Source organism: Dama dama, chromosome 29 (genome assembly GCF_033118175.1).
Source record: "Dama dama isolate Ldn47 chromosome 29, ASM3311817v1, whole genome shotgun sequence".
Lineage (NCBI taxonomy): Eukaryota > Metazoa > Chordata > Mammalia > Artiodactyla > Cervidae > Dama > Dama dama.
The window spans coordinates 20,317,713-20,343,434 of record NC_083709.1 but is presented as its reverse complement, the minus strand read 5'-3'; the positions used below and the strand labels follow the sequence as shown (position 1 = coordinate 20,343,434).

Sequence of the window (25,722 nt, the reverse complement as noted above, 5' to 3'; positions counted from 1 at the left end):
ACTCCTTTAAACTTCTTGAAGAGATACTGAACTTTATCAAAACTTGTATTCCATCCTTTGATTTTTCCTATATTAATATGGTTGTTTAAATGTTAAACCAACCTAGCCTTCCTGAAATAGATCCAACTTGGTCTTGATGAAGTTTTTCTTTTTTATATTATCAGTTTGGGTTTGTTTGGGATTTTTCACATGTTTATGAATGAGATTGGGTATGTATAGGATCTGCAGTGATGTTTCTGTCTTGACATGTCTTTTCTGCTCTCTAGATGAGATCTGATAGGGGCTTATCAATCTTTCAGATTTTGGAAGACCCAACTTTTGGCATTGTTGACCCTATTATGTTTATTTTCTATTTTCTATGATAGGTTTTGTTTTAAAATTTCTGCTCATTTATTTGCTATTGGAAAGGAGTCTTGGTTTTTCCTAGATTCTTAGCTCACCAATTTTTCAGCCTTTTTTCATGTAGCATTTGAGACTATAACATAAGCACAACTTCAGCAGCATGCTTTATATATATAGTTTTCCATTCACTTTCTTGACACTTTAATGATGTTTTAACAGAAGATAAACCATTAAGGATGTGTATAGTATTGCTTGATACAATTCATACTAAAAGGAACCTTCTGTTGAATTCCAGAATTGTTTAAAGCCCAGAGTGCAGTGGCTCTTAATCTAAGATCCCCCACATGACTAATTTTTACCCTAGACCTATCAGTAGATTGAGAAGCACAATTCAGTACTTGAAAAATCCCAGGGAGATGTGGCTCACAGGTAGAAAATAAGGATTCAAATCACTCTCATTTTACAGATTAACATAAGGCCAAGAAAGAGGAAAAAACCTACTAACATTCACTCAATAAGTTTAATGACAACACTGAATACAATGGAGTACAAAATAGGATAACACACCTTTGGGTAACTGACATGTCCTTTATTCTATATTGTCCTATTAGAGTTTTATTTACACCAAGACTGTGATATGCTTAAGATATAGATCAGTAAATAAAAATATTAAAGATACCAGTACAGAAAATGCATTCAACAAATTAAAGCAAAAACCAAAGCTCTGGAACAAGACAAGCCTTAACCAAAAATGTTTGGATATACCCAGGGAACTCCTCTTATGAGCCATATCCCAGGTCTCTGGTCTCAGTGATCCTATTTAGTAAGCACATCAACCAAGAAAGGCCAGCAAAAGGTTTTAAGAGGTAAGCAAATGTAGACTTATTTTGTAATATACAAAGTGCTAATTTCAGTAGATCCATTAAAATAGAGAACATCTGAGAAAGATCATCAATAAAAGTCACTCAGCCCAAATTAATGTTAGACATCAGTTTTACAGCACTATTTTAAAACTATATAAACAAGTTCAAATTTTTTAGTAGTTTCTTAAACTTTATAGAAAACCCTCTACAATTTTAAATGCTTATTAACATAAGCATACTTGAACTACCTTTACAACAAACAGTTGTTCAAATGTTAATAAGGTGCTATCTATGGTCCTAAAATAGGCCACTTCCATCTAATAATTATGGATCGTCATAATAACTACATAAATGTATCGTGGTAAACAGAACAGCTATATACATGAGCCATACTTGAGGCTCCAGCAGTCATGGGTATGAGGTGATCACAGGACATCCACTTCTAAAGCCTCAACAATGCGCGCGGCAGAAGGACGGTCTTTAGGATTTTCATTAGTGCATACGGAGAAGAGCTCAATTACTTTCTGGTACGTTTCATCCAGTTCCTCCATGTTAATAGGTGGTCTAGTTCCCAAAGCTGCATAGTATGCATCATCATCAAAGTCACTTTCATCAAAAGTTTTATCTGCTCATGAAGGAGTTAAACAATTAAAATCACTTTAAATCATGGAAAAGTTTAACAACTCAAGCTCACTGTCCTGAAATAATTCATCATCCAATATGCTTTTCATTTTACACAGTCTCTTCAACTGTCCTGCCATGGTGTAGATTAATTATTGTCAGGGAATTAAAGGTTAGCAACCCCAACCCCCTTACTAGGGTAGCTTTCTAATCATTGTCTCGGGCAAGAGGGGTTTTTAAGGTAACTTCTTGCTCCTCTGGATTTTCTCAATTTATCTCCCTGATCTCAATATACATCTCATTTGTATGAGGTTAAACCAGTGTCTGACCCTGCAACCCCAAGAACTAGCCCACCAGGCTCCTCTGTTCATGGAATTCTCCAGGTAAGAATACTGGAATGGGTAGCCATTCCCTTCTCCAGAGGATCTTCCCTGGAGGGGAAGAACCCAGGTCTCCCACACTGCAGGCGGATTTTTTACCATCTGAGCTACCAGGGAAGCCCCAATCTATAAATTATTCCTTAGTTCAAACTGAGAGATTGGGATTTATGTTAAAAACATGTAGTTATACCTTCATCATCATCATCATCTGGAAGATTAATGTGTGGAATAGATAAAGTCATCATTTCCCACAGAGTGAGACCAAAGGCAAATATGTCTGCCTTGTCAGTAATAATACCATCCTCCTCCAGAGCTTCCTTAGGTTTCCAAGGCTCAGTGCCGATGTAACAGGCCTCGGGGTCAGTCACTGAAAACAAGATACAGGCAAACTGATCAAAAGGGCAAGTACCAGAAACCACTAAGAAAGGCAAACAACCCAAAGAAAAGTGGGCAAGTTATCTAACAGGTAGTTTAAAGGTTAATAAATATAGCCAGTAAACATGAAAATACATTCAACCTTGTAAAAAGAGGTTTTCTCTATCAGATTGTTAAATATTCAAAAAGCTAGTCAGTAGGAAGGGTGTAGAGAAACAATTCTCTTAGAATGGGGCACAAACATAGATTGTGGATGTCTGGAGCACAGACTTGAGCCAGACTGCCTCACCCGGGTTCTAAGACCTGTGCAAGCTCTGTGACCCTGAGCACATCACCTACTCTCTGTCCGTTTCTTCTTTTTTCAAACTGTGCTGTCTCAGCTGAGAGACGACCACTTCCCTGCATCTAGAATTGCTAGATCAGGAAAGAGGGAACGGGTGGAATTACACAGAGGCTTTTAAAGCTTCTCTGCCCAGGAATGACACAGGTCCACTCGTGTTTCCATTTAAATGTCAGGGGCAACTTCTCAATTGTCATGAGACGGCCAGCTTTCTAGCTGAAACTGGGATTAGACTGAATCACTAGATCAATCTGGGAAGAATTAACATCTTAACAGTATTAGTCCATAATCATGATCTCTCACTTAACGTCTTAATGCTCTTAGTGAAGTCTTATGGTGTTCAATAAAAAGGTTGGACTTTTGGTTCGACTTATTCAATTATTTTATGCTTTTTGGTGTAGCGCCCCCCTCCTCTATCCCTGGGGGATACATTTCTGGATCCCCAGAGGATGCCTGAAACTAAGGACAGTACCAAACCATATATATATATATATATATATAGTATTTTTTCCCTATACATGCACATCTTTAATAAAGTTTAATTTATAAATTAGGCACTGTAAGAGTAACAACAAAAATAATAAGATAGAACAATTACAATATACTCTCATAAAAGTTATGAGAATGTATTCACTATCAAAATTATCTTACTGTGCAAATGTGTGCCTTCTTCTTAACCATGCACTTAGAACACACAGTGGCCATAACTTTTAAGGTTTGAGGTGTAATAGCAAAACTAGTATGAATATTTTTCCTACTTCAAAATTTCACAGATACAAGTTGCAGCAGATCTCAGCAAACTCAGCATCCAATTTTTTTTTTTTTCTTTCCTTATTAAGTCTAGAGCTTTCACCTTTTCACCTAAAGGAAGCACTTTATGGCTTTTCTTTGGCACATCTGAATCACCAGCATCACTATACACTTTGGCAACATTATTAAGTAAAATAAGCGTTACCTGAACTTAAGCACTGCCATACCTGCAACAGTCATCTGATAACAAGGTGGCTGCTGAGGTACCTTCCATCTAGATTAGGAATCCTTAAAGGGGAAGGACTGTGTCCTTTTTTCCTCTATATAGTGCCTAGCACAGTACCCGACTATACATACTATTAAAAATATTTGGTAAATAATCAACCCAGAAATTACCATCATTAACATATGGACTTTTCATCAGGAAAAGACTGAAGGCAAAAGGACAAGGGGGCAGCAGGGGATGAGATGGATAAATAGCACCACCGACTCAATGGACATGAATTTGAGCAAACTCCAGGAGACAGTGAAGGACAGAGAAGCCTGGTGTGCTGCGGTCCACGGGGTAGCAGAGTCAGACATGACTTAGCGACTGAACAACAATAGCAATGTATCCTTGTAGCTTATTTATTTCATACATAGTAGTGTGTGTCTCTTAATTCCCTATCCTTTTCTTGTTACTTCCCTCTCCCCACTAGTAATCACCAGTTTGTTCTCCACATCTATTTCTTTTTTGTGATATTCACTTGTTTATTTTTTAGATTTCCTAAGTGTATGCTCAGTTGCTCAGTCCTGTCAACTCTTTGTGACCCCATGGACTGTAGCCCACCAATCTACAGGCAAGAATACTGGAATGGGTTGCCATTTCCTTCGTCAGGGGATCTTCCAAACCCAGGGATTGAACTCGTGTCTCCTGTGTCTCCTGCATTGGCAGGCGGATTCTTTACCACTGAGTCACTGGGGAAGACTCCATATTTAAGTGACAGGCGAATTTTTAATTTAGCTTTTTATTTATTGACAGTAAATGCCATCACAGTTACCTTCAAGGAAGCACAAACACAGGGTCCACAGCCGTACAGGACTGATGCTGCCTGGCAATGAAAATCTAAGGTGTTAGCATGTTTACTAGGATTCTTGCTGTTTTTAGTATGCTTTGTTTTCAAGGGTGCATGGGTTTTGATTCTTCTGTTACAAATCTTCTGTAAGCCTAGTCCTAGCTTCTGACTTTTGCAGAAATTAATATAACAGATTAATGTAAAAAATACCCATACTGCCCAATTTTTTTTTAGACTGTGTTCTTGGGAATGGAATTACAGGACTGAAGGGCATAAACATTTTTAAGTGTTGTTTTTCAGAGAAAATACATATATCTAAACTGCCCTCTGAAAAGGCTACACACTGTGGTAATTCCTATTGCTATTCCCCACTATCTACGTACACAGAAGGACTACCTTCTAGACACATAGGAGGACCACACTTTCTGGCCTGTCATGTTCTGGGTGAAGCCATTTGACTAGTTCAGGGCAGTGACTTGTCAAAGAAGTGACTTATGTCATTTCTGAACTGGGGCATTTCATTGTCAGGGCAAGACTTTCTAGGGTGGCACTGTAAACAGAACTTTGGTGATGATAAAAATGTTCTTTATCTGTATTGTCCTGTATGGTAGTCACTAACCACATATAGCTACTGAGCACTTGAAATGTGGCTAAAGTGGCTGAGAAAATGAATTTAAAGAATTTTTAATTTATTAATTAATTTAAATAGCCATACATAGCTAGTGGCTACTGTAGTAGACAGGCTTCCTGGTACCTCAGTAGTAAAGACTCAGCCTGCAATGCAGGAGATGTGGGTTCAATTCCTGGTTCAGGAAGATCCCCTGGAGAAGGAAATGGCAACCCACTCCAGTATTCTCACCTGGAAAGTCCCATGGACAGAGTAGCCTGGCAGGCTACAGTCCACAGGGTCACAAAGAGTCGGACACGACTGAGTGACTAAACAACAACCAAAAAAAACTGCAGTGGACAGTGCAGTTCTAGAGTTTTTTACCTTCCACAGTGATGGACACAGTGGTGGACACAGAGGTGGACACAGTGATGGACACAGTGATGGGCACAGTGATGGACACAGCGATGGACACAGCGATGGGCACAGTGATGGGTACAGTGACTGCAGTATTCCATACAACAGACACCCTAGCGTGTTAGGTCCTCATGTGAGAATGACATGGAACACAGGCCTAGTGGACATGCAGCTTGAAAAATAAGCCTCGCTTATTTTAAGGTACTGAGGTTTTTGAGGGTTTATGTTACCATAGCAAAACTGATCTTAACCTGAATGATAAATTATGACTTCTATGCAGTGCATGACAGTATGTTAACCTAAACTCTTGCTCATACTAGAATGGGGAAATTTTTTAATGACTTTTTTAGTAGTCATGACTTCTTTTAAAAAGTGGTTTCTGCCTCTCATGTCCTTCTTAAGCCCAACATTAAGGAAATATTTACCAACAATTTTTTTCTGTTACTTTTTAAAAAATCTTCAGTCTACAGAGATTAGAGTGTGAGAACAGAAAACAACTTTCTCTAAAATAAACAGATACCGGAGACCCTCCGCACCCGTGCGAACGTGGCGCTGCAAGCGGTGCGGAGCGTGCGGGCCGCGGTCGGCAGCCTGCTCGCCATCTCGGCACCCAGCGCGCCCTGCTCGCCGCGGCCCTGGGGACTGCGGGCGGGTGCCTTGCGGGCACTGCGCACCGGCCCTGCTCTGCTGTCGGTGCGGAAATTCACAGAAAAACACGAATGGGTAACAACAGAAAACGGTGTTGGAACAGTGGGAATCAGCAATTTTGCACAGGAAGCGTTGGGAGATGTTGTGTACTGTAGTCTGCCTGAAGTTGGGACAAAGTTGAACAAACAAGAGGAGTTTGGTGCTTTGGAAAGTGTGAAAGCTGCTGGTGAACTCTAGTCCCCTCTATCAGGAGAAGTAACTGAAATTAATACAGCCCTAGCAGAAAATCCAGGACTTGTCAACAAGTCTTGTTATGAAGATGGTTGGCTGATCAAGATGACATTCAGTAACCCTTCAGAACTAGATGAACTAATGAGTGAAGAAGCATATGAAAAATACATAAAATCTATTGAGGAATGAAAATGGAACCCCTAAATAAACTACTTTGAAACAACTTAATCTAGCATAGTTGTCTTAAATTAGTGGTGGATAGATATTTAAAAAGCAACTTTTAGCAAAAGAAACTACTTGTAACAATGTTTCCTGAAGAAAATACCCCTTAACTTTCTAATGCCTTCAGATAAACACTGTGTATCTTTTCCACAGCATCCTGTGATTTTTAGGCTAGGCTCCAGTTATAATATTCAGAATTCCTGAAATTATCTCTGATAAAACTAATTATAAAAATTATGTAATTCAATGATAACATGGTTATCTTATACCTTATATGACATTGTAACTTGCTTACAGCTATCCTTGGATTTGGGTCAAAATGATCTTCCCACTAGAAATAACTGCCAGTGGAGAAAAGTTTGTTAGTTGTATAGTGTCCAGTGAAGAATATTACTGTCTTAATTTTGCAATATACTGTGTTTGCTGGTGCTATTTTTATACAGTGAAGCAACAGCCTTGCAGGAGAACAAACAATTTAATAATAAAATATTCAACTTCTTAAAAAAAAATAAAATAAAATAAACAGATACCATCATTTACTAACTTAACTACCTCTTTTCCCACTAATACAAAAATGTCACCTTTATCATATAACAAATCTCATATATTTGGGAACTATCTTTTGACTCTTATGTTGAAATTTTCTGTCTAGTTTGGCATTAGTGTCACTTACTACAGTTTCATAATACTTAACATTTCATCAAGAAAATTCCTACTCAACACTTTCACAGAATTTTCCTGGCTGTGTTTGAACATGTATCCTCAAGGATAATCTCTATATTCTCTTTGACATGTTCTATAATAACATAATTATATTGGGATATTGCAAAATTTGTAGATTTTTAATTCATTTCTGCTTTTTTCTTCTGGGGTTTCTTTTTTTTTTTTCTAATTTCAGCTGAACACTCAGTTTCATAAAGGTTAAATAATGACAGTGTTTTCCTTTGAGTACTTTTGGACCATATCAAATAGGTTTTGATTTGCTCTTACATTCTCATTATTCTCTAAATAGTGTGTAACTGGAATTTCACTTCTTCTCAGCTAAGGACTATTTACAAATATTTTAAATTCCTGAAAAAACTGAGTTTTTATTTCCAACTGTACATGAATTTCTGTATTTATAGCTCTGAGGATAATGAATGTTAACCTTTAGTCTATTCCTACTTTTGTAACTTGAGGTTTTCTTTTGTAACCTAACCAGTATATGGCCAATTTTAATAAATATTCTAATGCATAGAAAATGAACTTATTATTTACTTAGATCTTCTACATCTTAGTTTTTCTATTAGATCTATTAATGATTGAGACAATTAGGCTAAAATCTTATTTTTATTCTTTTTGACAATTTCTCCCTTTATTTGCTAAAGTTACAACCTCGTACCAGTTATTTGGCCTAAGGGTTCATGCCAGTTCTACCTTTATTGACTACAGACATCATTATGAGGTCAATTTATTTATCTTGGTGTTTTCCTTCAATTCAACTTGTAGACTTTAACTGGAAATTAAGATGTACGTAAGTTATAAACAGTATTAGCCTCCCCTATACCTTATATTTTGGAGACAGGAACAGCAACCCACTCCAGTATTCTTGCCTGGAGAATCCCATGGACAGAGGAGACTGTCAGGCTATGGTCCATGGGGTCACAAAGAGTTGGGCATGACTGAGCGACTAACACACACACACACCACTTCTGTTTATATAAAGAGGCAAATTTAAATGTTATTTATTAAACAATATGTTGAAAGCAGTGGTTTTCTTTGAGGCTTCTGGATTTTGGCTCTGTTCCTCATCAAGAACATATCTTAAATTCCCTGCAGTTTCTCCAACAAGTGGTGCTAGGCAAGTTGTACAGCCCTATGAAGTTACAACATACCCCCTCACCATCCACAAAACTCAAAATGCCGTAAAGACTTAACATAAGACACCATAAACTCTTTAGAAGAGATCATAGGCAAAATGTTCTCTGACATAAATCATACCAATGTTTTCTTAGGTCAGTCTCCCAAGGTGATAAAAATGAAAACAAAAATAAACAAATGGGGACTAATCAAACTTATAAGCTTTTGCACAGCAAAAATCATAAGCAAAATGAAAAGACTTATTTGCAAACAGAATGCAATTCACAGAATGGAAGAAAATATTTGCAAACAATGCAATTCACAAGGGATTAATTTCCAAAACACACACACAGCTCATATGACTCAACAATAACAAAAACAAACCCAATAGAAAAACGGGCAGAAGATCTAAACAGACCAACATTTCTCCAAATAAAAAATACACATGGCCAACAGGCATGTGGAAAGATGATCAACATCACTATTAAGAGAAATGAAAATCAAAGCTACAACGAGGTACCACCTTCACACGGGTCAGAGTGGCCATTATTAAAAAGCCTACAAATAACAAATGCCAGAGAGGATGTGAAAAAAAGGGAACCCTCTACACTATTGGTGGCAATGTAAATTGGTACAGTCACTGTGGAAAACAATATGGGGGTTTCTCAGGAAAACTAAAAATATGACGCAGTAATCCCACTCCTGGGCATGTACCCAGACCAAAATAGAATTCAAGAGACACATGCACCACTAGGCTCACAGCAGCACCGTTCTCAATAGCCATGATGTGGAAACAACCGAAATGGCCACTGACAGACGAATGGGTAAGAAGACATGGTACATATATGCAATGGAATACTACTCAGTCATAAAACAGAATGAAATAACGCCATCTGTAGCAACATGGGCGCAACTAGAGATTATCACACTAAGTGAGGTAAGAGAAAAAGACAAATACCATATGATATCACTTATATGTGGAATCTAAAATATGAGACAAATGTACCTGCCGATGAAACAGAATCATTGGTACAGAAGACACACCAGTGGTTGCCAAGGGAGAGGGGGCTGGGGAATGGATGGAGTGGGACATAGGGGTTAGCAAATGTAAACTTTTATATATAGAATGGATAAACAACAAGGTCCTACTGTACTGCAGAAAACTGTATTCAATATCCTATGATAAGCCATAATGGAAAAGAATATTTTAGAAAAAGAATGTATTAAAAAAAGAAAGAAAGAAAGAAAGAACATACCTTAAATTCCCTAAGAAGAGAATGGTTAGTATTCACAATAAAGAGAAGAATGAGGTGGGGTGGGCTAAGGGGCAAAACGCAGAAGACTGGCCTTAGTTAGTAATCCTCCTCTACTCCCATTCCAGTTTTTTCTAGCAGTTTCCCAAATCTTGTCATTATGCTGATGCTAAATGAATTTCTTTATAAAACATAAAAATTTTATTTTCTATTCCCAGATCTTTTACCACTTAAAATCCCAATCCAGGTTAGAAACACTTCTCCATGTTTCTTCAATTAAAATATATACTAATGAGAAACCAATAATTTATATTGTATATGTGGCAAGGGAAGGGGCTGGAGGCTGAGTAGAACAGAGACAGAAGAGATATTTTTTATTACACACTTTTTATTAATAGTTTTTGATTTTTGAAGAATGTGAAGTTATTATTTTTAAATATGTAATTAATAAAAACTTAAAAACTGTACAGAAACCAGTTTAAAATAGAATTCTGCTTACCAGTCATATTTTCATCCAATGGAAGAGAGACTCCTACATCACAGATTTTAATTGTTTCAAAATCACCTTTAATAACAACATTTGAAGACTTTATATCTCCATGGAGCAGTTTCTTATCTTGGTGCAGATACTAAAATAGTGAAAAATTTAAAACATCTGAGCAAAAATACAAACTAATAAAAAAGTGTATAACTTTCAAACAAAAACAACAACCTGAACTCCCTGCCTAACATACAGACTTCCATCTGTCTATCATTTCAAACTATTTGATGCTAGAGAAGGGACCATCCCATGCCATCTCTTAGTCTACCATACTCACCAGAAATCTGAAAGATTCTTTGGAAACTGATGTCTATTTACAGATAAGCCAACTTTTAATTTTCAAGCCAACCTCACATACTTATACATCAAAGACTGATACTGCAGATTTCAAAATGTCCTACAATTTTACAAAATGTACAATTATTTTAGAAATAATTTTGTAACCTTCACAATGACAGTTTCTGCAAACAAATTATTGAGATAATGCTACACATACTTCACAAGGAGAAGAGGAAGCAGTAATGTAATCTAAGGCTATACTTTAACCCTTTCTTAGAAATGACAAGTGATAATATTCATCCATAATCAAAAACATCCTACAAAACAGTTATTTTTTCATTCATCATCATTTAGGCATCTACACTCCATGACTTGGGCCTGCAAAAGATGCAGAAACAATTCTTGGTATTGAACTTGGAACACTTACTGTGCTTACTTAAATGCTGTTAACCTAAATTGAATATGCTCAAATATATTTATAATGTAATTTATTAAATTATACACACACATTTAAAATAATTTTTAAATGATTAAAATTATTAGCTTATCCGACCTATTTAAAATAGGTTTTTCTACAGCATATTAAAATATATATTTAAAAATACACATATATATTTAGAAATACTGCCTTTTCCCATTTCCACATTTCATGAATCAACTTTATTTGAACTCAACATGCAACTCTTGACATCACTACATTACATAATCTGTTTTTTGAGTCACCCAACAATTTTCTGGAGCCATGATTACTTAAGTTATTCAAGATACAGAATTTTTATTTCTAACAGTATGTCTAACTCAAAGATACAATAATTTATTTGTATAACCCTGAAAGGGTTTTTTCACTTGACCTATAGATGTATATAAACAATGTCTAATAAAATCCCACAAAGCAGTCTTTGAAAGGCTTGTTTACAGCAGCAGAGGGTTAGAATATACCCCCAGGAATAATGACTAAACAACAGTCCAATTAACTAAATCTAACATGTAATCTCTATAAGCAAAACTTCCTGACATGGGTTATTTCAGGCCATGTGAAAGTGTGAAGGCCTCTAACAATACTTTGTTGATCAAAACAGTATACTCTTCAGTATGAAAGATTCTATAAAGATTTAAGGCAACTCGCTCTCTTGGAAAAAAAAATTTTCACCTTGTAACTAGGTATATTAGTATCTGTCCATCATAGATGAATAGATAAAGAAAATGTGGTATACATACACATACACAATGGAGTATTACTAAGCCATTAAAAAGAATGAAACAATGTCATTTCTAGCAATATGGATGGACTTAGTCATACTAAGTCAGAAAGACATATACTATATGATATCACTTATATGTGGAATATAAAACACACAAATGAACTTATTTACAAAGCAGAAACAGACTCACAAATATAGAGAACAGGGCTGTGGTTGACAAGGGGGAGGCTGGGTGAGAGAGGGAAAAATTGGGAGTTTGGGATTAGCAAATGCAAACTACCATATATAGGATGGACATACAACAATGTCCTGCTGTAAAGAACAGGAAATTAAATTTAATATCCTGTGATAAACTACAATGGAAAAGAATATGAAAAAGGAGATATAACTGAGTCACTTTGCTGTACAGCAAAAATTAAACACAACATTGTAAATAATTTCATTTTTTTAGGTTCCACAAAACTCATTCAAAACATAATAGCATAGTTACCTTTAACCCTCTTGCCATGTTCAAAGCAACTTTTAAAATTATGGCTGCTGGAAAAGGATCTCGGCTATCTTTATTTCGTTCTTCTATTAAGTCATTCAGAGACTTTTCACCTCCATATTCCATAGCAAGACACAGACTGCCATCACTAGCTTTAGTGAAAGCACGGTAACCTCAAAGAAAACACGTCATTTTCTTACTGGAGTACGGAACAACAAAAGTATTTAATTCTTTTACAGTAATGTGACTGAAAACAGATCTGGATCAACACTGTCAAATACAAAATGAAACAGCTAGTGCTTACAAAACTTGTTTAGTAGATCTAATTTTAAATGCCTTCAGTGTTTGCCAACAGTATCACAAATTGAAATATTTTTTAATACTCTATGCCTTCCTCAGAGAAGGCAATGGCACCCTACTCCAGTACTCTTGCCTTGAAAATCCCATGGACGGAGGAGCCTCGTAGGCTGCAGTCCATGGGGTCGCGAAGAGTCGGACACGACTGAGCGACTTCCCTTTCACTTTTCACTTTCATGCATTGGAGAAGGAAATGGCGACCCACTCCAGTGTTCTTGCCTGGAGAATCCCAGGGATGGGGGAGCCTGGTGGGCTGCCGTCTATGGGGCCGCACAGAGATGGACATGACTAAAGCGACTTAGCAGCAGCAGCAGCAAGTCTTCCTAAATATAATGGTTTCACCAGCCTTACTTATATTAAAAATGAAAAAAGGAAATTACATAAATGAAGATTTTACATTCCTGAATTCTCCATGGTACCAATACCATAATGACTATATCTATTCCATGAAGTTTTAAATATATACTTCAGTTCAGTCACTCAGTCATGTTCAAGTCTTTGCGACCCCATGGACTGCAGCACTCCAGGCCTCCCTGTCCATCACCAACTCCCGGAGTTTACTCAAACTCATGTTCATTGAGTCAGTGATGCCATCCAACCATCTCATTCTCCGTTGTCCCCTTCTCCTCCTGCCTTCAATCTTTCCCAGCATCAGGGGTATATTCAAATTGCCAACATCCACTGGATCATTGAAAAAGGAAGAGAATTCCAGAAAAACATCTACTTCTGCTTCATTGACTATGCCAAAGCCTTTGACTGTGTGGATCACAATAAACTGTGGAAAATTCTGAAAGAGATGGGAATACCAGACCACCTGACCCACCTCTTGAGAAACCTATATGCAGGTCAGGAAGCAACAGTTAGAACTGGACATGGACCAACAGACTGGTTCCAAATTGGGAAAGGAGTATGTCAAGACTATATATTGTCACCCTGCTTATTTAACTTATATGCAGAGTACATCATGAGAAACGCTGGGCTGGAAGAAGCACAAGCTGGAATCAAGATTGCTGGGAGAAATATCAATAACCTCAGATATGCAGATGACACCACCCTTATGGCAGAAAGTGAAGAGGAACTGAAAAGCCTCTTGATGAAAGTGAAAGAGGAGAGTGAAAAAGTTGGCTTAAAGCTCAACATTCAGAAAACTAAGATCATGGCATCCAGTCCCATCACTTCATGGGAAATAGATGAGGAAACAGTGGAAGCAGTGTCAGACTTTATTTTTTGGGGCTCCAAAATCACTGCAGATGGTGACTGCAGCCATGAAATTAAAAGACGCTTGCAACCTAGACAGCATATTAAAAAGCAGAGACATTACTTTGCCAACAAAGGTCCATCTAGTCAAGGCTATGGTTTGTCCAGTGGTCATGTATGGATGTGAGAGTTGGACTGTGAAGAAAGCTGAGTGCCAAAAAATTGATGCTTTTGAACTGTGGTGTTGGAGAAGACTCTTAAGAGTCCCTTGGACTGCAAGGAGATCCAACCAGTCCATCCTAAAGGAGATCAGTCCTGCGTGTTCATTGGAAGGAATGATGCTGAAGCTGAAACTCCCAGTACTTTGGCCACCTCATGAGAAGAGTTGACTCATTGGAAAAGACCCTGATGCTGGGAGGGATTGGGGGCAGGAGGAGAAGGGGATGACAGAGGATGAGATGGTTGAATGGCATCACCGACTCGATGGACATGAGTTTGAGTAAACTCCAGGAGTTTGTGATGGACAGGGAGGCCTGGCGTGCTGTGATTCATGGGGTCGCAAAGAGTCAGACACGACTGAGCGACTGAACTGACTGACTGACTCTGCATATAAATTAAATAAGCAGGGTAACAATATACAGCGTTGACATACTCCTTTCCCAATTTGGAACCAGTCTGTTGTTTCATGTCCAGTTCTAACTGTTGTTTCCTGACCTGCATACAGGTTTCTCAGGAGGCAGGTCAGGTGGTCTGGTATTCCCATCTCCAAGAATTTTCCAGTTTGTTGTGATCCACATAGTCAAAGGCTCTGGCGTAGTCAATAAAGCAGAAATAGATGTTTTTCTGGAACTCTCTTCCTTTTTCAATGATCCAACGGATGTTGGCAATTTGATCTCTGGTTCCTCCTCCTTTTCTAAATCCAGCTTGAATTTCTGTAAGTTCATGGTTCACGTACTGTTGAAGCCTGGAGAATTTTGAGCATCACTTTGCTAGCATGTGAGATGAGTGCAATTGTGTGGTAGTTTGAGCATTCTTTGGCATTGCCTTTCTTTGGGATTGGAATGAAAACTGACCTTTTCCAGTCCTGTGGCCACTGCTGAGTTTTCCAAATTTGCTGCATCTAAAAATATACTTTTTTTTTTTTTTTCTGGCCAAGCCACACAGCTTATAGGATCTTAGGTCCCTGACCAGGAATCAAACCGACACCCCCCAGCAGCTGAAACACAGAGTACTAATCACTAGATTACCAGGGAAGTCCCACTAATTTTTATTTCAGAATGTTTACATTAATTTGATTCTTGCCAAACTTCATCACACCCTTCATTTTTTATTAGTGTAAGCAGTTAAAATATGTAAACCATTTCTGGATAAACAAGATACTATACCAGATAACTGTTATTAAGTAAATGTGAACTTACCTATAATGTTTGGGTGGTTGAGGCTTTTCAAAATCTTAGCTTCATCAGTTAGTCTCTTTTGATACATACTCTGATAATCATCATTACATCTAGGATTAATCTTTTTCACAGCCCAAGGAGAATGAGACAAACCTCTTGGAGATCTTAAAAAATAAGTAACCAAAAATGTACAGAAAGATTAATACATAATACAGTTCAAATGACTAATAAGAACTTTCACATTTTGAAAAAGACTTGAGTATTTTAGGTTTTTTTTTTTATTTTAAAATTTTTAGACTATCAACATTTCTGTTATACATCCTTTTTAACTGTATACATACAACTGATAAATCTACTGATTACAAGAGAAGTCTGATATTGGAAGGGAAGGGTTAAAAAGAGAAAACTAGAAGGAAAAAGATGAAATGTTATAGATTTTAAACTTCAAAATTTCTATAGTATTTTCTAATTTTTTCATTCAATCATGTCAAACTACCAACTACTTAAAAAGCATTTAACTATATGTACCAGATATAAATTATAGAATGTTAAAGTAATAAACATTAATGTCTAAGAAACAATTTAAAGAAGACATGTACAAAATACATTTGGCTCCCGTGTAATCATGCAAATAACAGACTGTTTTTTACAAACAAATATTGTGGCTCTAACAGACAAACCAATTCATCTGATATACTTCTCACCATATACATGTGTTTAGGGAGAAAATAATAAACGTATGAATAGGGAAAAAATGTAAACTGTCTATTTTCTAGGAAGATGCAGCTGTTTAAGAACATGTAAGGTATAAATTTTTTGAGGTCTAAATAAACAAACAAACAGGTAAAATGAAGTCAGGGAAAGGTCTGTTCACCCCATAAGGTAGTCATTTATGAGTATGGCCAATTACAAAGAACACAGTGTAGGCAACATTTGGGCACAAAAGTCAAAGAGCCTCAAAAGGTAAAGATTGAAAGTTCAACCATAAGAACATAAAACGAGATGGAACCAAGAATCTGTTTAGCTCTGTACTACCTCATGAGCACAGCTCTGTGACTGCAGGACTTTTTTTTTAACATCAGAAAACATGTATTCAAAGGATCATTAGATTTCTCAATTCATATACATCTATCATGTGTAAGTATACTTAAACTATTCTTAAACCTCCAGTTTTAGTTAACAATAGCATTTGGGAATAACCTCTTCCATGTTCTTTTAATATAAAGATTTATTTTTCAAGTTTCAAGGGGTACCCCATAGCTCTTGATTATTTATAATTCAGTAAGCAAGTCCATCTTCAGCTTTTCCGTATATCTTAACCTACCTATATCCTATCCTAACCCTGTAGGTTACAGAATGAAAAGGATATTATTTACATAATCTGAATAAAATGTTGCCAAGTTAAAAGATGGTTCATGGAAAATACTAATACAACAGGCAAATTTCTGTTGAGATTGCACAAGGAAAAAAACAAAAAGAGACACAAACAGTACTGCCAACAAAAATGGGGACATATTCAGCAGAGATTTAAAAAATATTCAAGTGAATACTAAAACTTTTAAGCCAATAAAAAGGTAAAATGGACAAATTCTTTTAAAAAGTTAAGAAAACTGATGAAAGAAGAAACATAATCAAGAGTTTAAAAATCTTCCCACAAGAAATACAAAACATAGATAATTTTAGAGTTGAGTTTACTAAACTATAAAGAAACACTCCATTTCATACAAACCACTCCAGGGAATAGAATGAAAAGGGACTATGAGTCTAGCATAACTTTAATTAAAAAAACAAAAATCAAACAGGGACAACAGAAAAAGAAAAATCACAAGCCAATTTCACTTAGAGATGTAAAAATTCTAAACAATAGCAGAATGATTCTATCAGTTTATTAAAAAATAATAATACATCACAGCTATGTTGGGTTTAATCCAGCAGTGCAAATTTAACAGCAAATAATATATACTCTGAATTAAAATGAACATACACATATAAATTTGATCCCTCTCAGGTACCACTGAAATAAAAACTTCAGTTTGAAGACTAAAGACTTGACTTTGAAAGGGAAAAAGCAGAAGGTATTTAGCCTGAGGTAGACTGACACAGGTGAGAACCTGCGGTCTATGTAGGAACAGAGTAATTCACGACCAAACGCGCCTGAAGTGCTCAGTGAGTTTTCACACATGAACGTACCTGTGTTATCAACATCCGGTTCAGGATATACATGTCTAGCATCCCCACAAGATAAGGGATGCCATCTTAAAAAGGAAAACTTTTTAAGATAATAATTAAAAACAAGATAATAATTTAAAACAAAATAATTAAAAACAAGATAGACAAAAATGAAAAGCGAAATAGAAGTATCAGAAAATGAAGTTGGGAAAATTTCTGAGAAAATATTAATAGAACAAAAAGAGAAAATAGAAAAACAGACCAAAAATAAAATAAAGGTAGATCAAAGATTTGAGAGAGTCAATTCCTAGGCAGGTTGATAAGAAGTCTAGGGGTCCCCATGGAGAGAGGGGTCTGGAATTCTCAAGGAGGAAGAAAGGACAAACTTTTTTCCCCTCTACATTCCTTAGGATTATATAATAATAATGTATCCTGCTTGAGGACAGTCTCTGGAAAAAACCTTCTGGCTAATTCTGTTAAATCATGGGAGTAGGTCTGGTGAGGTCTTTACAACCTCTAGACATTCCTTTGATTCACTGTAATAACTAATTGGAGAGTATATAATTCCAGTGCTAAGGCTAGCAAGTGGGTACTCTTTCTACCCCCTTCTGACGTCTATGTCAGAAGCTTTCTCTATCTCCTTTATACTTTAATAAAACTTTATCACACAAAAGCTCTGAGCGATCCAGCCTTGTCTCTGGCCCCAGATTGAATTCTTCTCCTCCGGAGGCCAAGAACCCCGGTGTCTTTGCGTGATTCAGAAACAACCTTTCGGATTGGGCCAGTAAATCCCACATCCAAACAATAGGAGTTCCAAGACAGAGAACAGAAAAATAGGGGTGAAAATGATCAACAAAGTAATTTTAAAAAATAACCTCTCAAAAATTCAATAGCAATTTTCAGGTTCCAAGAGGCCCATACCCATGCATGTCACTGTGAAATTCAGAACAGTGGTGACAAACAGAAGACCATATAAGGTTCCAAGAGAGCAGGAGGAAGAGATAACATAGAACAGAAACATCAAGACTCAGCAGTCAGAGAGGCTTCAGAATTCTCAACAGCAGCAATTGAACAATGTTCTCAAAATCCTAGGGAAAATATACTTCTGAATGAGATTTCTGACCTAGAAAAACAAAAAAGGCCACTCAAGTACAAGTATAAAGTGAAAACATTTTTAGAAAAGTAAATTCTCAAAAATGTATCTTCTGTGCATCTTTTCATGGGGCACTAACAAATGTCTTCAACCAGATGAGATGTAAACCAAGAAATACTAAGAGACGAAATAAGAAAAACAGAGGATCCAATTCACCAGAGATGTCAAGGAAATCTCTAGGCTACTATAAAGGAAAATCCCAAGCTAACAGAGCCACATGGAGGACTGGGAGGGTCAGGCAGGAACTGCTACTGCCAATGAAGTTTTCTAATTAAGTCACATACAGTGTAACTTTGTTAACAACACACTCCACATTCTAAAAAAAAAAACTTTTTTAAGGAAAAAAAATGAGACTAGCCACGAAACTGTGATAAGGTTTTCTTTCAAAATAACTTAAAACAAGAGTTTTAGACATTAAAAAATGGAAGTTCACAAAACTAACAGCAGATAAACACACAAAAGGGGGTGTTTAAGCTGCAAAGACACTTCAAGAAGACCCACTTATATAAAACCACTATACTAGTCTCAATTCACCAACTTTTTATTCAAGTAAGTATTTCTATTTGGAAACAACATAAACCTAGAGAAGCTAATGATATGCTGCCCTGGACTAATCAGGCTAATTCCTAGGGAGCACTAAACAGTACATAACTGTTTGCCATTTCATAAACATGAAACTAGGTACAGAGTAATGAATAAAAGAAACAACTCTGTAAAAATGTGTTTGTTGTCATATGTAATATTATTGGCTATTAGCATCTATTCTAGTATTCCATTTTTCTTTTAATAATACAATTTTCCTACTTTAGAATCAGGTATTTGCCCTTCTCACTTAACAATGATGACATAAATAAAATAAAAATATTTACTTCTTTAGAAGAGAATATCCTGAGAAGGCAACTCTCCAGATAGAAGGGATTAATAGTCACTGGTATCTCCCAACACTGGTATCCTCTTTGAAGTTTTCTTATTGAGAATCCTGTGTTATTATCACACAGGAATCCCTTTCCTCTTTCATTTCCCCCTCCTACACAAGCCAAGGAAAATTGACAAATTACCTCTCCTTTAATAATCCATTAAGAGGAAGCTAGGAGAAAGATGTACCAGGTAGAGCTCTGGCAAAAATATGAACATACCCCAGATCTAAATATTTGAATTTTCACATTCCTTTTTGTCTCTAAGTACAGTAAAACAATGGTTCCATGTAAAAACGTTAACGTGAAATCTTATACTCACCTTTGCATAAGGTAGACATTTACCCCAGTACCAAAGCCAAGCTTGTGCATAAATGGAGAGGCAGGAATATTTATACATGGAGTTAAACATAATGCTAAATGTCAGAAAGAGAAATAAAAGATAAAATTAGTATTTGAAAAGACCTCCACAGATGCACCCTAACATTCTCAACAAATCATTGTTAAGAGAATTAACTGGCAAAGTCTTGCAAAGCAATTTGACACTATGTGTCCTAACTTTCAATGGATACCCTTTGACCAAGTCTACTTTTGGAGCTCTATTCTACAGTAACACTTAAACAGGGGTCAGCAAAACAGCCTGTTTTTATATGACCCATAAGCTAAGAATTGATTTTTACATTTTAAAAGGGTTGTTAAAAAATAGATAAAGAAGGTCTCTTGGTTGAATTCTTAGACTTCACGACTCTCTTCCAACATGGCCCAAGACAACTCTCCAGACAACACCATGGCAACAAAGTATAGACAGAAGCTATACCAAATTCACAGATCAATTGAAAACCCTCATCAGCACTTTTAACCAAAAACCTTATCCTGATTATGCTACCAAATGAAGACTTGCCTTTAATAACACTGAAGAGCCTAGAATCCAGATTTGGTTTCAGAATCAAAGAGCTAGAACTGATTCCAGAAAAGATCAGAACCTGAGGATGACTTCGAATCAAGCCAACACCAAGCTCACCCTGAAGAGCAGATTCAAAGTAGAAAAGACAGACAGAGTCAAACCAGCTACACTCCTCTCAATTACACACCCTCATCAAGGCATTTATGCACAACTCTTATCATGGAATGGATTCCAGAGAGCAACTTGCTAAAGAAGCCAGGGTTACAGAGTCAAGAATTTAAATCTGGTTTCAAAACAAGAACTAGATTCCATGTCCAGAAAAGAAAAGAACCCGAGGCGGCCTTAGAACAAAGACAATTAGGGACAAGATCCTGGAGATGCGAGAATCCAAGGTATAGACACCACACAGAATGGCAGCAGTCTCACCAGGGACTGTCTTATTCCTCTGGAGCCAGAACAGGGGACACAGAGACAGATTCAGTGTACTTGATAACATTAGTCTGGACTCTAAACCTCTAACTCTTCCTGGAACATACCCTTCTAAACACACCTTCAGCTTCTCCAGGAGCTGAGCCTTCTGGAGACAGTAAACAGGACTTCAGGAGACAGAGACACATACAAAGCACCACAAAGAAAATAAATTTATTAATATTTTTCAGCAATCCCAGTAATGACTAATTTAGGCAAAAAGCAAGGAAAGAAGGGAGGAAGGGAGGGAGGCAGGCAAGGAAGAAAGAAGAAAGGAAGAACACTATGCCAAAAGGGTTCCTATATGACCCACAAAGCCTAAACCATTTACTATCTGCCATTTACAAAAAGTGTGCTAATGCCTGCACTGCAGCATGCAGCCAAAGACACCACACACACGCGTGAATGCGTGCATGCGTGTGAATAGTGGGGTCTGCTTTTGTGGCTACAAAAAAAAAAGAGAAAAGCCTAAAAGTAATCATCATTAGAGTCATAATTATAGCATATCTATATTACAAAGTAGTATAAGGTTATTAAGAGATGAGGTAGAGTAGTCCTACTTTTGCTCATGAACAATTAACTGCTCTTGGATTGCCCTTTTGCCATGAACAACTAGAAAATCTGACAAAGTAAAATGGTTTTCACATACTTGACAATAGGCAGGGCAGGACTACAAACTCTGAAAGGAGAGAAACTAATGAGATGAGTCCTATCACTGCCCTAACCTACTGCTTAGAGATACTTTCCAGGCTGCAGCACAAAAATAGGAAGCTCAAAGGTCTTGTCAAATTGAAGTGACAGATTACCCTCTGTCTACTGAATTGCCTTGGAAAATACCCTTCCCATATATAGAGGGGGAAAGATAAAGTAGTTCCTTTGAGGTTCAAGTTAAGTTGCTTCTTCACCAGGGAAAACCTACAATTCTGCTAGAATGTCAATAAAATTAGATCACAGATGACCAAACTTTGACCTATAAAAGAAGTCTTATTTCTTAAGATCAACATTATAAAGATGGCTTATACTAAAACTGTTCCTGTGTGATAGATAACAATGAAAGGATTAAACTATAATACTATGAAGACATTTCTGATATCAGTAACAATGAAGAAAGGTTTTATATCTTACCAGATTTCCTTTTTTCAGATAATCTGCTTGGTGTCTTGAAATTATTGGTTTCTTCCATTGTAATAATCACTTAAGGTCCTATGATAAAAATAAATACATGCAGTTACAAAGAATACATCTTTCATTCATGAAGAAAAAATTCCTATAATACTGTCACTCATTTACAAAAAATTTGAGAACTGAAAAAGACCATAACAAATGTTTAGTCCAATTGTATTTACAATGAGAAAACTGAAACCCAGAGAGGTAGAAAGATAAAGTAAAAGTAAAATTACATACCCAAGGTCATGCTATTAATGATTGTAGGTCTTTATTTAAAAAATAATATATGCACTTGGTTAAAAAAAGAAAAAATGACCTAGCACCCTCCCACACTTCCCAGGAGTAATTATTAACAGATTTTTTATATGTTTTTAAGAGCTTGGCTTTGTAAGCAGTATTATTCATAACAGTCAAAAAAAGGAAACAGAAATAGCTATCAGATGATGAATGGATAAAGAAAATATGGCATACACTACACACAATAAAATATTATTTAACGGAGTATATATTCTACATAGGGAATATTATTTAGTCATAAAAAGGAATGAAGTACTCATATATACTACAACATGAAAGAATCTTGCAAACCTTATGCCAAGTGAAAGAAAGCAGACACAAGAGGCCACATATATGATTGTTTTTCCACACAATATCCAAAAGAGGCAAATCCACGCACAAAATAAATGAGTAGTTGCTGTAGGCTGAAGGGAAGAGAGAATGTGGAGTGACTGCTACTGGGTGTATGCCTTCTTTTTTGGGGTGATGAAAATGTTCTAAACTTAGGTAGTGGTTTAACATATTCAACTCCATTCCAAAAACCACTTAATTGTACACTTTCAAAAGAATGAATTTCATGATATGTTAATTACATCTCAATAAACTAGTCATTTAAAATTATCTATGAAAATACAATGTACATACACAAGCAAGTTAATCCAGGCTTTTTTTTTTTTTCTTTCGTAAGATATTTCTTAAAAAATTCTTTTTTATTAAAAAAAACTTACTTTTCTTTTGAAAAAAGGTTTGGTGTTGTATTAGATTTACTGTAAAGCAAACTGTTCCTGTCTGTAAGCTCGTCTGGACTGTCTATAAAAAACTAGGAGGAAGAGAGAACATTTTGCTTAAATGCTGCATTGAGCCATTTAATATCCCTTAATAAAGAGCACCTGGGCTTTCCATGTGGCATTAGTGGTAAAGAATCTGCCTGCCAATACAGGAGGTTCGATCCCTGGGTCGGGAGAATCCCCTGGAGGAGAAAACAGCAACCAACTCCAGTATTCTCGCCTGAAGAATCCCACGGACAGAGGAGCCTGGCGGGCTCCTAAGGCGCTTCCGTAAAAAGTACAGAGTGTCAAGCTCTGATTTGAGAAAAGAGCGATTTCTTTCTTCGAATCCCCACCCTACCCCGTAAGTCTGATGCGCACTCGGGTCTCCAAGATGCTTCTTAAGATAATTCCCAGTTTAACGCCATATTCCCAACGTCTTCCACCTTCCTTTAAGGCCCCAAGTTGTCAAAAAAGCAAAGAGGCCGCGGCTCGAAGGCGCGGGACCCCCGGCCAGGCCCACTCGCGGCAGGACCCCTAAAAGCTCTCTCCTTACCAGAGCTACGAGGTGGGACGACGAGACGTCCAGGGAAAGGCTGTCTTGAAAACTGGTCCCGAGCGGCCCCCAACACTCCGCGGCCGCCAGGGATGAGGGGGTGGGGTCCGACCAGCCAACACACGGACTCGGCTACCGTTGTTCCAAAGGGAACCCGCCGGGCTTTCAAAATCGCGCACGCACCGCCCCTACGTCGATCGCGAACTACGGGGCGGCGCAAAGGACACACCAAGCCGGATTCGCCGTTCCTGTTCTTTTTCAGTCCTTTCACTCTGTTCCTTGATCCCACCCTACTACCCAATAGGGATACTTTGAAGCCAAATAAAAGGTAGCGAAGCGCAGCAAAGGACGAACTGACTTTTACAGCCACTGTCAGCCTTTCAGAGGGACAACTTCACTTAAAAAGAAAATATATGCCTGTATTTAGGCTGAAATCCTTTCCCAATTAGCGAACGCCGTGCCCAGAATGTGTGATGGTTGTTTTGTCATTTTTACAAATTTGGCCTTGAAATACTATAACTAAAAATGCACTTGTCTTGAGTAGCAACATACTCAGAAATTTTGCTTCCTCTTGTAATCACTACGTTCAGTTCAAGTGAAAGTGCAAGTCTCTCAGTCGTGTCCGACTCTTTACGACCCCATACAGTCCATGGAATTCTCCAGGCCAGAATACTAGAGTGGGTAGCCTTTCCCTTATCCAGGGGATCTTCCCAGCCCAGGTCTCCCGCATTGCAGGCGGATTCTTTACCTGCTGCTCCACAAAGGGATGTGTTCATTTATTCAACAAATATTTAGAGAGCATCTTCCCCCTTCTCCGGGGGATCTTCCCCACCCAGGAATCGAACTCAAGTCTCCTGCATTGCAGGCAGATTCTTTACTGTCTGAGCCACCAGGAAAGCCCAGAGAGCACCTACTATGTGCCGGATGTGCATCGAATGCCCACTGCAGAAGATATACTATAGCAGTCACTAAAAGGGACACAAAGATGATTAAGTCACAGAGCCCCCTCCTGCTCAGGAGGAGCTTAGGCAGAGGGGGATGAGGGAAGGGTAGGGAAGTGTCCAAAGAAAGAAACACACACCAACACAATACAAAGGAGACTATAATGTAGGCAACTATAGTTGTAAGGCCCATTTCTTGCAAATGAGGAAACTCAAATGGCACAGAGAGGTTAAGTAATTTTCCTAAAGTCACAGAGCCAATAAACGGTAGAGTCAGGATTTGAACTCATGCTTAGAGTTCCTCTTTAATAAACGCGTTCAAAACCTCTTCCCTCTTACATACACACACACACACACACACACACACACATGTCTCCACCTTCAGGGCCCTCCCATTTTTGGCCACCCTCTCCTAAGCAGAGATGGTCTCTTTCTGTGTGTGTGTTCAGTTGCTCAGCCATGTCCCACTCTTTGCCACCCCATGGACTGTATCCCCACCAGGCTCCTCTGTCCATGGGATGTTCCAGGCAAGAATACTGGAGTGGGTTGCCATTTCCTCCTTCAAGGGATCTTCCCAACCCAGGGATCAATCTGCAACTCCTGCATTTGCAAGTGGATTCTTTATGATTTAAGCCACCTGGGAAGTACCTTCCCTCTACTTTCATTCTGCTATTTTTTGCGGAGGCATAACATACACCTCATCATCTTTTTAAAAAATACCTATAATTTGCTAGGCTTTTTATTAAGTTCTACAATTTTACAAGCTCTCTGTTTTCTATTCTTATGGCTAATAAAGCCAGAGCCTGACAGCGTCTTAATTAAGCACTGCCTGTGCAAAGAAACCCTGGGGAGATGAGGATATTGACACAGGTGTCAGATGAAGCAGAAAATAGTCACAGGAATGAAGGCCCTTGGGTAAAGACTTATAACCATCCTGTTCCCCATCTTGTAACTATAAAAGCACCTCTAGAGGTTATCGGAAGAAACATCTGAACTTCACAAGC

General features: G+C 37.5%; 1 protein-coding gene and 1 pseudogene across 1 annotated transcript; one reads left to right on the top strand and one right to left on the bottom strand.

The window, feature by feature from the left end:
* Positions 1 to 848: 848 nt before the first annotated feature.
* Positions 849 to 23,947, bottom strand: PBK (PDZ binding kinase). The gene is made up of 8 exons (XM_061132232.1): positions 23,778 to 23,947; positions 22,137 to 22,214; positions 19,962 to 20,055; positions 15,425 to 15,567; positions 12,456 to 12,625; positions 10,443 to 10,572; positions 2,397 to 2,573; positions 849 to 1,830 (listed from the first exon to the last, which is right to left on the bottom strand). The coding sequence occupies exons 2-8, from the start codon at positions 22,192 to 22,194 to the stop codon at positions 1,631 to 1,633; spliced, it is 972 nt and encodes a 323-aa protein (XP_060988215.1). The 5' UTR covers positions 22,195 to 22,214; positions 23,778 to 23,947; the 3' UTR covers positions 849 to 1,630.
* Positions 5,729 to 6,861, top strand: LOC133048844 (glycine cleavage system H protein, mitochondrial-like; annotated as a pseudogene).
* Positions 23,948 to 25,722: the final 1,775 nt, after the last annotated feature.

What these genes read in the sequence shown, in the direction of transcription:
- PBK (XM_061132232.1), bottom strand. Translation starts at nt 22,194, where the DNA reads ATGGAAGAAACCAATAATTTCAAGACACCAAGCAGATTATCTGAAAAA. An exon ending in ATTGGATGAAAATATGACTG is followed by an intron (nt 2,574 to 10,442) that starts GTAAGCAGAATT and finishes TCTTGTTTTCAG; the next exon opens with TGACTGACCCCGAGGCCTGT. An exon ending in AGATGATGATGATGATGAAG is followed by an intron (nt 1,831 to 2,396) that starts GTATAACTACAT and finishes CTTCATGAGCAG; the next exon opens with ATAAAACTTTTGATGAAAGT.